This window comes from Triticum urartu, chromosome 1A (assembly GCF_056163025.1).
Source record: "Triticum urartu cultivar PI428250 chromosome 1A, HENAU_Tu73, whole genome shotgun sequence".
NCBI classification, from domain to species: Eukaryota; Viridiplantae; Streptophyta; class Magnoliopsida; order Poales; family Poaceae; genus Triticum; species Triticum urartu.
The window spans coordinates 458,241,783-458,255,936 of NC_141873.1; the positions used below are offsets into that span (position 1 = coordinate 458,241,783).

Sequence of the window (14,154 nt, forward strand, 5' to 3'; positions counted from 1 at the left end):
GTACTACTATGCCGCCAAGCAGCTCGGAACCCCTGCCGGTACGGTGCCTTACATCATCAATGTTAATGCGGTGCCACTCAGTATTCTTCTTCGCAGCTCGTTCGGGCACGGACGACAGGCAGGGAGCAGATGGGTGTCCGCACGCTGTTCGCTGCAATGCCTAGAGCGGGGAAGCCGACGTACGACGACCCGCACAGGGAGATGCTCGACATCATCCACGATGAAGGCGATGGAGGAGGAGGGGTTATGAGGACAGACAGGAAGAAGTGGGAGGTGGAGAGGGCGAAGCGGGAAGGTGCAGCTGTCAAGTTGACGAAGAGGTTTAAGAACATCTTGGTAAAGAAGGAGGAGCATGCGTGAAGCGGTCGGACATCAAGAAGGAAAAGAAGGCAGAGAGGTTCAAACTGTTGATGGAGGTGACGGACAAGAAACTCAAGCTTAAAGAGAGGAGGATCATGATCGAAAAGGAAAAGGCCGCGCTCAAGGAAAAGAAGGTGAAGATCGCCGCCAATGCGGAGCAGGCCAAGATGTTGACCTGGAAGGTGGACTCTTTGGATGTCGACGCAAGAATCATCGAGCAATCCGTCCGCTATCAGATGTTGCAGCGGCAGAAAGATTAGTAGTTGGCGGCGACGGACGACGAGGACGCGGCGGAGGCGTACGCGGACGCGGACGAGGAGGTGGAGGCTGCTTACACGGCGGCAACAACACCACCTTGATCGAGGAGCAGACGACTGGGATTGCCGGTCCGGCAGGGCAGAAATGCATGGACTGTAAGACTAATATTCTTTTGGATTCGGGCATGTAAAGACTAAGCATACTTGTCTCTTTTTTTGTGATCAGGCATGCGATCTGGTGTTGGTGTGATCCGGCGCGCTGTGTGAATAGAAGTACGTTTGAATTTGAATTTACTGATAGATATATACTTTCTTCGTCCTATAATATAAAAACGTTTTTTACACTAGTGTAGCGTCGAGACAGAAAAAGTACAAAATAACCTTGGATGATGGTCTCCCACGTCCGTATCCATGGACAGATGCGGAAGGAAAAATTTGTGGGTGTGGAAATGACCTAACTCAGCACTAACACTTGACAAGTCCTAGTTTCGACAAAATTGCTGGATAAATCCTTGACGAACCAAATGTACTCTTTGACGGTCGCACGTGATTAAATAATGCTCTGATTTCTCTACATGGATCGTGTTAGCAGTTAACAAAACTGTCAATTCAATCAAAAACAAGAAAGCAAAATGATTTCTCCACTCCTACTACCGCGCGCTGTCCTCTTCAATGGCACGACGAGGCCATGCTCCGGCTGTCGGACGGCACGAACGCCAGCGCGACCAGGACGGCCATAAGCCCCACGGGGACCAGCAGCAGCAGCGACGGCGGCGGCGGGAGCGGCGGCAGGACCAGCGGGAGGAACACCAGCAGCGCGGTCAGGCAGAGGAACAGCGCGGCCAGCTCCGCCGTGAAGTACCCCGCGGTCGCGGCGGGCGCCCTCTGCCCCTGCGGCGCCGCCCGTTTCCCCTCCGCGCCGCGCGCCCGCCCTCCTCCGCCGCCGGCCATGGAACCGCTCCTCCTCGCCCTCCTCTCCGTCCACATTCGATCGCCGCGGACCGTCCCAATTCCAAGCGGAGACCCGACAGCAAGCAGTATGCCACTGATTGTATCAGCAGCAGACTACTTGTACGTGGTACATATAGGGACTAACCAGAAGGGCTTGCTACTTGTTGCAATGGATTGCGATCGAAGATGGCTCTGAATTCGGGCGGCACAATGGCCAAGGACAGATACCGGTGGTGTGGGCGTGGGTGCGCGAGTGCGGGGTCGATCGGCTGCCCCGGATGCGCAAGTGTACCCGTCGGCCAATTGGCCTGTGTTGGGGGGCAGACCCTGGAGATTTGGAGGCCCGGGTGCAATGTATCGGACGCCTTTGGCACCTAGGGTCAGCTGGTCACCTTTGATGGCTGCTTTCCCCCCCGGTGATGCAAGCAGACGAGACAGCCTCACATGGCCGCCGATTCAGTCTTGTTAAGGTTATACAGGTTCTTCCCCCCTGCCGAGAGAGAATCCCGTCCGTCCAACAATCTCGTCTCGTGGTCTCTTTACTTATCGGGTGGGGTGCTAGCTAGATAGATAGCGTAGCTAATGGGGTGTAATTATGCCCTGTTGACAGTCTCCAGTAAGGATGATTTGAAGTTCTTTAGTAGTACTCTCTCCGTTTCGAAATATTTATCTTTTTAGAGATTTCACATACGAATTTATATAGACATATTTTAGAGTGTAGATTCATTCATTTTGCTCCGTATGTAGTTATTTGTTGAAATTTCTAGAAAGATAAAATATTTAGGAACGGAGGGAGTAGTAATTAGTTTCCGGTAATGGCCTCGATGTACTGGCTGGATTGATAGCCGGTCGTTGCAAGATCTGAAGCGAGATGTGCAGTATCTCTTCGCTGATACTCCCCTTGGTAGTGGCAGAGAGCCAGAGACATGACAAGATCAAAGCTAACGATAATCAGACTGGAAACCATGGATTGTGCATGCACCGGATATTTCTGGCCGATTAAACAAGGCGACCGTGCTGTACTCCCAGAATCGTATCAGCGTATTAGCATGCAGCTGGGTTCAGAGAGCAGCGGCTTTTCTTACGATATATAGGTGCGCGGCGTGTTTGCATATCTCTATGGTAAAGCGAGCGAGCGCAAGTTGGCTGGGGCTGGATTTGGAGCATATTGGACGGGATTGCATGCGAATTATGTAGATGGCTTGCTTGCTTCCGTGTGCGCGCGCTTGTGTTTTGTGCGATGCTGAAAGTGTTGACGGAGCAACCGGGATGTGAATGGTTACTGTAGGATTTATGCATCAGCACTAGCGGAGCACTAAGCAAAAGCTGGGCGGGCCAAGTTAAAGGAGTGCCAACAAAAATTCAAATTCTGAACCATATATTACTATGTCGGCATAGTCAGTTTCAGGTACATTTGTTCTCATTCATTACAAAATCAGCGGATGAATAGATATTTAAAAAAGGTGTGGCTAGATCTCAGTCGACTAAGATATAAAAAGTCTCAGTCAAGCGGCATTACATGCAAGAGAGAAAAAGAAAATCGGAAGAAGAAAAAGTACACGGATCTCAATGTAAGATCTCCCGGATATATCATCGACTAAGACTTGCCGAAGTCGCAGTCATCTGAGACTTAGCAAGAATGATACATAACGGCCCTCGACCCGCTATATATATAAAGCAACGATTATACAACAAGTGCTACAACTCGACACCACATCACACACACCCAAAACAAAATACAACGGTGCAAAAAAAACGACAACGCCACCTAAATCATACACGAAGAGATGAAGACGCGCCCGATAAACCGGGGACTCCAAGACCACACCTTCAAGAAGGCCACGACACCGGAGTGTTGCCGCCGCCTGATCCAAAGGATCAAGGTCTTCACCCGGAGCCACCCAAAGGACGGAGAGAAGTCGCGACGATACCTTCAGGAAGGATACGGCGCCCACAAGCACCGCCGTCATCGACCTGGCCACAACCAGACATGGGAATGACCCCTCGCAAGAAATTTCTGCCTCCGAAATGTGGTGCGACCAAACGCACCCGCCACACCACCCACATCGAACGTCGAGCACCGGTCCCTGTGCCGCCCTCACGACCATGACAACCAGCCCGCACTTGAGCCGCGGTCTTCGCCACGAGCACTGTGATGTCTACTACGCAACCTTCTTATCGTAGATTCGTGTTGGGCCTCCGAACGCAGAGTTTTGTAGGACAGTAGCAAATTTTCCTCAAGTGGATGACCTAAGATTTATCAATCCGTGGGAGGCATAGGATGAAGATGGTCTCTCTGAAACAACTCTGCAACCAAATAACAAAGAGTCTCTTGTGTCCCCAACACACCCAATACAATGGTAAATTGTATAGGTGCACTAGTTCGGCAAAGAGATTGTGATACAAGTGCAATATGGATGGTAGATATAGATTTTTATAATTTGAAAATATAAAAACAGTAAGGTAACAAGTGGTAAAAGTGAGCGAAAACGGTATTGCAATGCTTCGAAACAAGACCTAGGGTTCATACTTTCACTAGTGCAAATTCTCTCAACAATGATAACATAATTAGATCATATAACAATCCCTCAACATGCAACAAAGAGTCACTCCAAAGTCACTAATAGCGAAGAACGAACGAAGAGATCATTGTAGGGTACGAAACCACCTCAAAGTTATTCTTTCTGATCGATTTATTGGGCTATTCATATACGTGTCATAAAACAGCCCTAGAGTTCGTACTAAAGTAACACCTTCAGACACACATCAACCAAAACCCTAATGTCACCTATATACTCCAATGTCACCACAAGTATCCACGGGTTTGATTATATGATATGCATCACACAATCTCAGATTCATCTATTCAAACCAACACGAAGAACTTCAAAGAATGCCCCAAAGTTTCTACCAGAGAATCAAGACGAAAATGTGTGCCAACCCCTATGCATAAGTTCACAAGGTCACATAACCCGCAAGTTGATCACCAAAACATACATCAAGTAGATCACGTGAATATCCCATTGTCACCACAGATAAACACATGCAAGACATACATCAAGTGTTCTCAAATCCTTAAAGACCCAATCCGATAAGATAACTTCAAAGGGAAAACTTAATCCATTACAAGAAAGTAGAGGGGGAGAAACATCATAAGATCCAACTATAATAGCAAAGCTCGCGATACATCAAGATCGTGCCAAATCAAGAACACGAGAGCTGGTACATACCCTCAACCCCGAGGGTGAACTACTCTCTCGTCGTCATGGAGAGCGCTGGGATGATGAAGATGGCCACCGGTGATGATTTCCCCCTCCGGTAGGGTGCCGAAATAGGGTCACGATTGGTTTTTGGTGGCTACGGAGGCTTCGGCGGCGGAACTCCTGATCTCGGTTCTGTTTTGGAGGTTTGGGGATATATAAGAGGTGTTGGCGTCAAGAATAAGTCAGGGAGTCCACGAGGGGCCCATAAGGTCGGAGGGCGCGTCTTAGGGGGGTGGGGGCACCCTCCACCCTTGTGGAGGCCTCGGGACTCCTCTGGTGCATCTTCGGTACTCCATGGGGTTCTTTTGGTCCAAAAACAATCGTCGTAAAGTTTCAAGTCAATTGGACTCCGTTTGATATTCCTTTCCTGCGAAACTCAAAAACAAGGAAAAAACAAAAACCAGCACTAGGCTCTAGGTTAATAGGTTAGTCCCAAAAAACATATAAAATAGCATATAAATGCATATAAAAACATTCAAGATTGATAATATAATAGCATGGAACAATCAAAAAATAATAGATACGTTGGAGACATATCAAGCATCCCCAAGCTTAATTCATGCTCGTCCTCTAGTAGGTAAATGATAAAAACAGAATTTTTGATGTGGAATGTTACCTAACATATTTATCCATGTAGTTTTTCTTTATTGTGGCATGAATATTCAGATCTATAAGATTCAAAACAAAAGTTACTATTGACATAAAAACAATAATACTTCAAGCATACTAACAAGGCAATTATGTCTTCTCAAAATAACATGGCCAAAGAAAGCTTATCCCTACAAAATCATATAGTCTGGCTATGATCCATCTTCATCACACAAAATATTCAAATCATGCATAACCCCGATGAAAAGCCAAGCAATAGTTTCATACTTTTGATGTTCTCAAACTTTTTCAACTTTCACGCAATACATGAGCGTGAGCCATGGACATAGCACTATAGGTGGAATAGAAGGTGGTTGTGGAGAAGACAAAAAGAAGGAGATAGTCTCACATCAACTAGGCATATCTGAAGGAAATATGCTCTAGAGGCAATAATAAAGTTGTTATTTATATTTCCTTATATCATGATAAATGTTTATTATTCATGCTAGAATTGTATTAACCGGAAACTTAGTACATATGTGAATACATAGACAAACAGAGTGACACTAGTATGCCTCTACTTGACTAGCTCGTTAATCGAAGATGGTTAAGTTTCCTAGCCATAGACATGAGTTGTCATTTGATGAATAGGATCACATCATTAGAGAATGATGTGATTGACTTGACCCATCCGTTAGCTTAGCACTATGATCGTTTAGTTTATTGTTATTGCTTTCTCCATAACTTATACATGTTCCTATAACTATGAGATTATGCAACTCCCAAATACCGGAGGAACACTTAGTGTGCTATCAAACATCACAATGTAACTGGGTGATTATAAAGATGCTCTACAGGTGTCTCCGATGGTATTTGTTGAGTTGGCATAGATCGAGATTAGGATTTGTCACTCCGATTGTCGGAGAGGTATCTTTGGGCCCTCTCGGTAATGCACATCACTATAAGCCTTGCAAGCAATGTGACTAATGAGTTAGTTGCGGGATGTTGCATTACAGAACGAGTAAAGAGACTTGCTAGTAATGAGATTGAACTAGGTATGATGATACCGACGATTGAATCTCGGGCAAGTAACATACCGATGACAAAGGGAACAAACGTATGTTGTTATGCGGTTTGACCGATGAAGATCTTCGTAGAATATGTAGGAACCAATATGAGCATCCAGGTTCCGCTATTGGTTATTGACCGGAGATGAGTCTCAGTCATGTCTACATAGTTCTCGAACCCATAGGGTCCGCACGCTTAACGTTTGATGATGATATGTATTATGAGTTATGTGATTTGATGTACCGAAGATAGTTTGGAGTCCCGGATGTGATCACGGACATGACGAGGAGTCTCTAAATGGACGAGACATAAAGATTGATATATTAGAAGGCTATGTTTGGACACCAGAAAGGTTTCGGATAGGTTCGGGCATTTTCCGGAGTACCAAGGGGTTACCGGAACCCCCCGGGGAGTTAATGGGCCTTAATGGGCCATGGTGGGAGAGAGGAGGAGGCGGCCAGGTGGGAGGTGCGCGCCCCCAAGGCCAATCCAAATTGGGAAGGGGGCACCCCCCCTTTCCTTATCTCCCTCTCCCTCTTCCTTCTTCTCCTACTCCAAATAGGGAAGGGGGAACCTACTCCTACTAGGAATAGGAATCCCCCCTTGGGGCGCACCATAGGAGGCCGGCCCTCCCCTCCTTCACTCCTTTATATACAGAGGAGGGGGCACCCCATAGACACACAAGTTGATCTCTTAGCCATGTGCGGTGCCCCCCTCCATAGATTTCCACCTCGGTCATATTGTCGTAGTGCTTAGGCGAAGCCCTGCATTGGTAACTTCATCATCACCGTCACCACGTCGTCGTGCTGACGAAACTATCCCTCTTCCTCAACTAGATCAAGAGCTCGAGGGACGTCATCGAGATGAACGTGTGTTGCACGCGGAGGTGTCGTACGTTCGGTGCTTGGATCGGTTGGATCGCGAAGACGTTGGACTACATCAACCGCGTTACATGCTTCCGCTTTCGGTCTACGAGGGTACGTGGACACACTCTCCCGTCTCGTTGCTATGCATCTCCTAGATAGATCTTGCGTGATCGTAGGTAAAAAAATTGAAATACTGTGTTCCCCAACAGTGACATCCGAGCCAGGTCTATGCGTAGATGTTGTATGCACGAGTAGAAAACAAAGGAGTTGTGGGCGTGGGTATATACATATTGCTTGCCGTCACTAGTTGTTTCTTGATTTGGCGGTATTGTTGGATGAAGCGGCCCGTACGGACATTACATGACCGCATTCATGAGACTGATTCTACCGACGTGCTTTGCACACAGGTGGCTGGCGGGTGTCAGTTTCTCCAACTTTAGTTGAATCGGATTCAATGAACAGGGTTCTTTCTGAAGATCGAAAAGCAATCACTATACTGCGTTGTGGTTTTTGATGTGTAGGTAAGAAAAGTTCTTGTTAAGCCCGTAGCAGCCACGTAAAACTTGCAACAACAAAGTAGAGGACGTCTAACTTGTTTTTGCAGGGCATGTTGTGATGTGATATGGTGAAGACGTGATTATATAAATCGTTGTATGAGATGATCATGTTTTGTAACACAGTTATCAGCAACTGGTAGGAGCCATATGGTTGTCACTTTATTGTATGAAATGCAATCGCCATGTAATTGCTTTACTTTATCACTAAGCGGTAGCGATAGTCATAGAAGCAATAGTTGGCGAGACGACAACGATGCCACGATGGAGATCAAGGTGTCAAGCCGGTGACGATGGTGATCATGACAGTGCTTTGGAGATGGAGATCAAAGGCACAAGATGATGATGGCCATATCATATCACTTATATTGATTGCATGTGATGTTTATCCTTTATGCATCTTACTTTGCTTAGTACGACGGTAGCATTATAAGATGATCTCTCACTAAATTTCAAGGTATAAGTGTTCTCCCTAAGTATGCACCTTTGCAATAGTTCGTTGTGCCGAGACACCACGTGATGATCGGGTGTGATAAGCTCTACGTTCACATACAACGGGTGCAAGCCAGTTTTGCACAAGAAGAATACTCGGGTTAAACTTGACGAGCCTAGCATATGCAGGTATGGCCTTGGAACACTGAGACCGAAAGGTCGAGCGTGAATCACATAGTAGATATGATCAAAATAGTGATGTTCACCATTGAAAACTACTCCATCTCACATGATGATCGGACATGGTTTAGTTGATATGGATCACGTGATCACTAGATAATTAGAGGGATGTCTATCAAACTGGGAGTTCTTAAGTAATATGATTAATTGAACTTTAATTTATCATGAACTTAGTACCTGATAGTATTTTTTGCATGTCTATGTTGTTGTAGATAAATGGCATGTGTTGTTGTTCCGTTGAATTTTAATGCGTTCCTAGAGAAAGCTAAGTTGAATGATGATGGTAGCAATGCTACCTCTTGACCACTACGTTGGATTTCCTTGAAGAGGAAAGGATGATGCAGCAAAGTAGCGTAAGTATTTCCCTCAGTTTTTGAGAACCAAGGTATCAATCCAGTAGGAGGCTGCGTGCGAGTCTCTCGTACCTGCACAAAACAAATAACTCCTCGCAACCAATGCTATAAGGGGTTGTCAATCCCTTCACGGTCACTTACGAGAGTGAGATCTGATAGATATGATAAGATAATATTTTTGGTATTTTATGATAAAGATGCAAAGTAAAATAAAAGCAAAGTAAAAAAGCAAAGGAAATAACTAAGTATTGGAAGATAAATATGATGAAGATAGACCCGGGGGCCATAGGTTTCACTAGTGGCTTCTCTCAAGAGCATAAGTATTTTACGGTGGGTGAACGAATTACTGTTGAGCAATTGACAGAATTGAGCATAGTTATGAGAATATCTAGGTATGATCATGTATATAGGCATCACATCCAATACAAGTAGACCGACTCCTGCCTGCATCTACTACTATTACTCCACTCATCGACCGCTATCCAGCATGCATCTAGAGTATTAAGTTCATGAAAACAGAGTAACGCCTTAAGCAAGATGACATGATGTAGAGGGATAAACTCATGCAACATGATGAAAACCCCATCTTGTTATCCTCGATGGCAACAATACAATATGTGCCTTGTTGCCCCTACTGTCACTGGGAAAGGACACCGCAAGATTGAACCCAAAGCTAAGCACTTCCCCCATTGCAAGAAAGATCAATCTAGTAGGCCAAACCAAACCGATAATTCGAAGAGACTTGCAAAGATAACCAATCATACATAAAAGAATTCAAAGAAGATTCAAATATTGTTCATAGATAATCTTGATCATAAACCCAAAATTCATCGGTCTCAACAAACACATCGCAAAAAGAAGATTACATCGAATAGATCTCCACAAGAGAGGGGGAGAACATTGTATTGAGATCCAAAAAGAGAGAAGAAGCCATCTAGCTAATAACTATGGACCCGAAGGTCTGAGGTAAACTACTCACACTTCATCGGAGAGGCTATGGTGTTGATGTAGAAGCCCTCCGTGATGGATGCCCCCTCCGGCGGAGCTCCGGAACAGGCCCCAAGATGGGATCTCATGGATACAGAAGGTTGCGGCGGTGGAATTAGGTTTTTGTCTCCGTCTCTGGTCGTTTGGGGGTACGTAGGTATATATAGGAGGAAGGAGTACGTCGGTGGAGCAACAGGGGGCCCACGAGGGTGGAGGGCGCGCCTGGGGGGGGGGGTAGGCGCACCCCCTACCTCGTGGCCTCCCTATTGGTTGCTTGAAGTAGGGTCCAAGTCTCCTGGGTCTTGTTCGTTCCAAAAGTCACGTTCCCGAAGGTTTCATTCCGTTTGGACTCCGTTTGATATTCCTTTTCTTCGAAACACTAAAATAGGCAAAAACAACAATTCTGGGCTGGGCCTCTGGTTAATATGTTAGTCCCAAAAATAATATAAAAGTGTATAATAAAGCCCAATAATTTCCAAAAGAGTAGATAATATAGCATGGAGTAATCAAAAATTATAGATACATTGGAGACGTATCAAGCATCCCCAAGCTTAATTCCTGCTCGTCCTCGAGTAGGTAAATGATAAAAAAGATAATTTTTGATGCGAAGTGCTACTTGGCATAATTTTAATGTAATTCTTCTTAATTGTGGTATGAATATTCAGATCCGAAAGATTCAAGATAAAAGTTTAATATTGACATAAAAATAATAATACTTCAAGCATACTAACAAAGCAATAATGTCTTCTCAAAATAACATGGCCAAAGAAAGTTATCCCTACAAAATCATATAGTCTGGCTATGATCTATCTTCACCACACAAAGTATTTAAATCATGCACAACCCCGATGACAAGCCAAGCAATTGTTTCATACTTTTGACATTCTCAAATTTTTTCAATCTTCACGCAATACATGAGAGTGAGCCATGGATATAGCACTATATGTGGAATAGAATGGTGGTTGTGGAGAAGACAAAAAAAGGAGAAGATAGTCTCACATCAACTAGGCATATCGACGGGCTATGGAGATGCCCATCAATAGATATCAATGTGAGTGAGTAGGGATTGCCATGCAACGGATGCACTAGAGCTATAAGTATATGAAAGCTCAACAAAAGAAACTAAGTGGGTGTGCATCCAACTTGCTTGCTCATGAAGACCTAGGGCATTTTGAGGAAGCCCATCATTGGAATATACAAGCCAAGTTCTATAATGAAAAATTCCCACTAGTATATGAAAGTGACGAAATGAAAGACTCTCTATCATGAATATCATGGTGCTACTTTGAAGCACAAGTGTGTACAGCAAGGATGATTGTGGTAAACTAAAAAGAAAAGACTCAAATCATACAAGACGCTCCAAGCAAAACACATATCATTTGGTGAATAAAAATATAGCTCCAAGTAAAGTTACCGATAGAAGTAGACAAAAGAGGGGATGCCTTCCGGGGCATCCCCAAGCTTTGGCTTTTAGGTGTCCTTAGATTATCTTGGGGGTGCCATGGGCATCCCTAAGCTTAGGCTCTTGCCACTCCTTGTTCCATAATCCATCAAATCTTTACCCAAAACTTGAAAACATCACAACACAAAACTTAAAGTAGAAAATCTCGTGAGCTCCGTTAGCGAAAGAAAACAAAATACCACTTCAAGGTACTGTAATGAACTCATTCTTTATTTATATTGGTGTTAAACCTATTGTATTCCAACTTCTCTATGGTTTATAAACTATTTTACTAGCCATAGATTCATCAAAATAAGCAAACAACTCATGAAAAACAGAATCTGTCAAAAACAGAATAGTCTGTAGTAATCTGTAGCTAGCGCAAGATCTGGAACCCCAAAAATTCTAAAATAATTTGCTGGAAGTGAGGAATTTATCTATTAATCATCTGCAAAAATAATTAACTAAATATCACTTTCCAAATAAAAATGGCAGCAGTTCTCGTGAGCGCTAAAGTTTCTGTTGTTTACAGCAAGATAACAAGACTTTCCCCAAGTCTTCCCAACGGCTCTACTTGGCACAAACACTAATTAAACACAAAAAACAAAAACAAAACAGAGGCTAGGTAAATTATTTATTACTAAATAGGAGCAAAAATCAAGGAATAAAAATAAAATTGGGTTGCCTCCCAAGAAGCGCTATCGTTTAACGCCCCCAGCTAGGCATAAAAAGCAAGGATAGATCTAGGTATTGCCATCTTTTGTAGGCAATCCATAAGTGGCTCTCATAATAGATTCATAAGGTAATTTAATTTTCTTTCTAGGAAAGTGTTCCATGCCTTTCCTTAACGGAAATTGGAATCTAATATTTCCTTCCTTCATATCAATAATTACACCAATCGCTCTAAAGAAAGGTCTACCAAGAATAATAGGACATGAATGATTGCAATCTATGTCTAGAAAAATAAAATCTACGGGCACATAATTCCTATTTGCGACAATAAGAACAGCATTGATTCTTCCCATTGGTTTCTTAATAGTGGAATCCGCATGGTGCAAGTTTAAAGAGCAATCATCAAAATCACGGAAACCTAACAAATCACATAAAGTCTTTGGAATCGTGGAAACACTAGCACCCAAATCACATAAAGCATAGAACTCATGATCTTTAATCTTAATTTTAATAGTTGTTTCCCCCTCATCATAAAGTTTTCTATGGATAGAAACTTCCAACTCAAGTTTTTCTTCATAAGATTGCATCAAGGCATCAATGATATGTTTAGTAAACGCTTTATTTTGACTATAAGCATGAGGAGAATTTAGCACGGATTGCAACAAGGAAATACAATCAATCAAAGAGAAATTTTCATAATTAAATTCCTTGAAATCCAAAATAGTGGGTTTAGCAAATCTAAAAACTCCGAATTTTTGGAACGCCTTCTAGGTAAAGGTGGATCATATTCAGTCCCATCATTATCAAGATTTATATTGCAAAACGAAGATTTAATAGGGGACACATCAATAACTTTTAGATCTTCATCTTTATTTTCATAGGAACTAGAAGAACACACTCTTATAAAGGCATCTTTCTTAGCACGCATCCTAGCGGTTCTTTCTCATGGCTTTGAGAGACTCATTGATATCATGCTTAGGAGGAATAGATCTAAGCTTTAAAGAATCAACATCAAGATAAATTCTATCAACGTTCCTAGACAAATCATCAACTTTAAGCAATTACTCTTCAAGCAAAGCATTGAAATTCTTTTGCGAATTCATAAATTACTTAACACTATTCTCAAATTCAGAGGGCATCTTATTGAAATTTCCATAAGAGTTTTTGTAGGAATTTCCATAATTATTAGAGGGATTACTAGGATAAGGCCTAGGATTAAAGTTTCCTCTATATGTGTTGTTGCCAAAATTATTCCTACCAACAAAATTCACATCCATAGATTCATTATTGTTCTCAATCAAAGTAGACAAGGGCATATCATTAGGATCAGAAGAAACACTCTTACTAGCAAATAATTTCATAAGTTCATCCATCTTTCGACTCAAAACATTAATTTCTTCTATCGCATGCACCTTTTTATTAGTAGATCTTTTAGTATGCCACTGATAATAATTAACCATAATATTATCTAGGAGATTAGTAGCTTCTCCTAAAGTGATTTCCATAAAAGTGCCTCCCGCGGCCGAATCTAAAAGATTTCTAGAAGCAAAATTCAATTCGGCATAAACATTTTGTATAATCATCCACAAATTCAAACCATGAGTAGGGCAATTACGTATCATTAATTTCATCCTCTCCCAAGATTGTGCAACATGTTCATGATCAAGTTGCTTAAAATTCATAATATCGTTTCTAAGGGAGATGATCTTAGCGGGAGGAAAATACTTAGAGATAAAAGCATCTTTGCACTTGTTCCAAGAATCAATACTATTTTTAGGCAAAGACGAAAACCAAGATTTAGCGCGATCTATAAGCAAAAAAGGAAATAGCTTCAACTTAACAATATCGTTGTCCACATCTTTCTTCTTTTGCATATCTAGTACGTCTTGAGCTTGCGTTGGTTTTCCCCGAAGAGGAAGGGATGATGTAGCAGAGTAGCGTAAGTATTTCCCTCGGATTTTGAGAACCAAGGTATCAATCCAGTAGGAGGCCATGCTCAAGTCCCTCGTACCTGCACAAAACGATAGCTACTCGCAACCAACGCGATTAGGGGTTGTCAATCCCTTCACGGTCACTTACGAGAGTGAGATTTGATAGATATAATATTTTTTGGTATTTTTGG

General features: G+C 42.9%; 1 protein-coding gene across 1 annotated transcript; it reads right to left on the reverse strand.

Moving 5' to 3' along the window:
* Positions 1 to 984: 984 nt before the first annotated feature.
* LOC125535463 (protein AUXIN-REGULATED GENE INVOLVED IN ORGAN SIZE-like) lies at positions 985 to 2,035 on the reverse strand. Its single transcript, XM_048698518.2, has one exon. It carries the CDS (start codon positions 1,602 to 1,604, stop codon positions 1,287 to 1,289), a length of 318 nt encoding a protein of 105 aa, XP_048554475.1. The 5' UTR covers positions 1,605 to 2,035; the 3' UTR covers positions 985 to 1,286.
* Positions 2,036 to 14,154: the final 12,119 nt, after the last annotated feature.

Bases quoted from the DNA above. Each gene is read 5' to 3' on its own strand.
- LOC125535463 (XM_048698518.2), bottom strand. From the start codon at position 1,604: ATGTGGACGGAGAGGAGGGCGAGGAGGAGCGGTTCCATGGCCGGCGGC.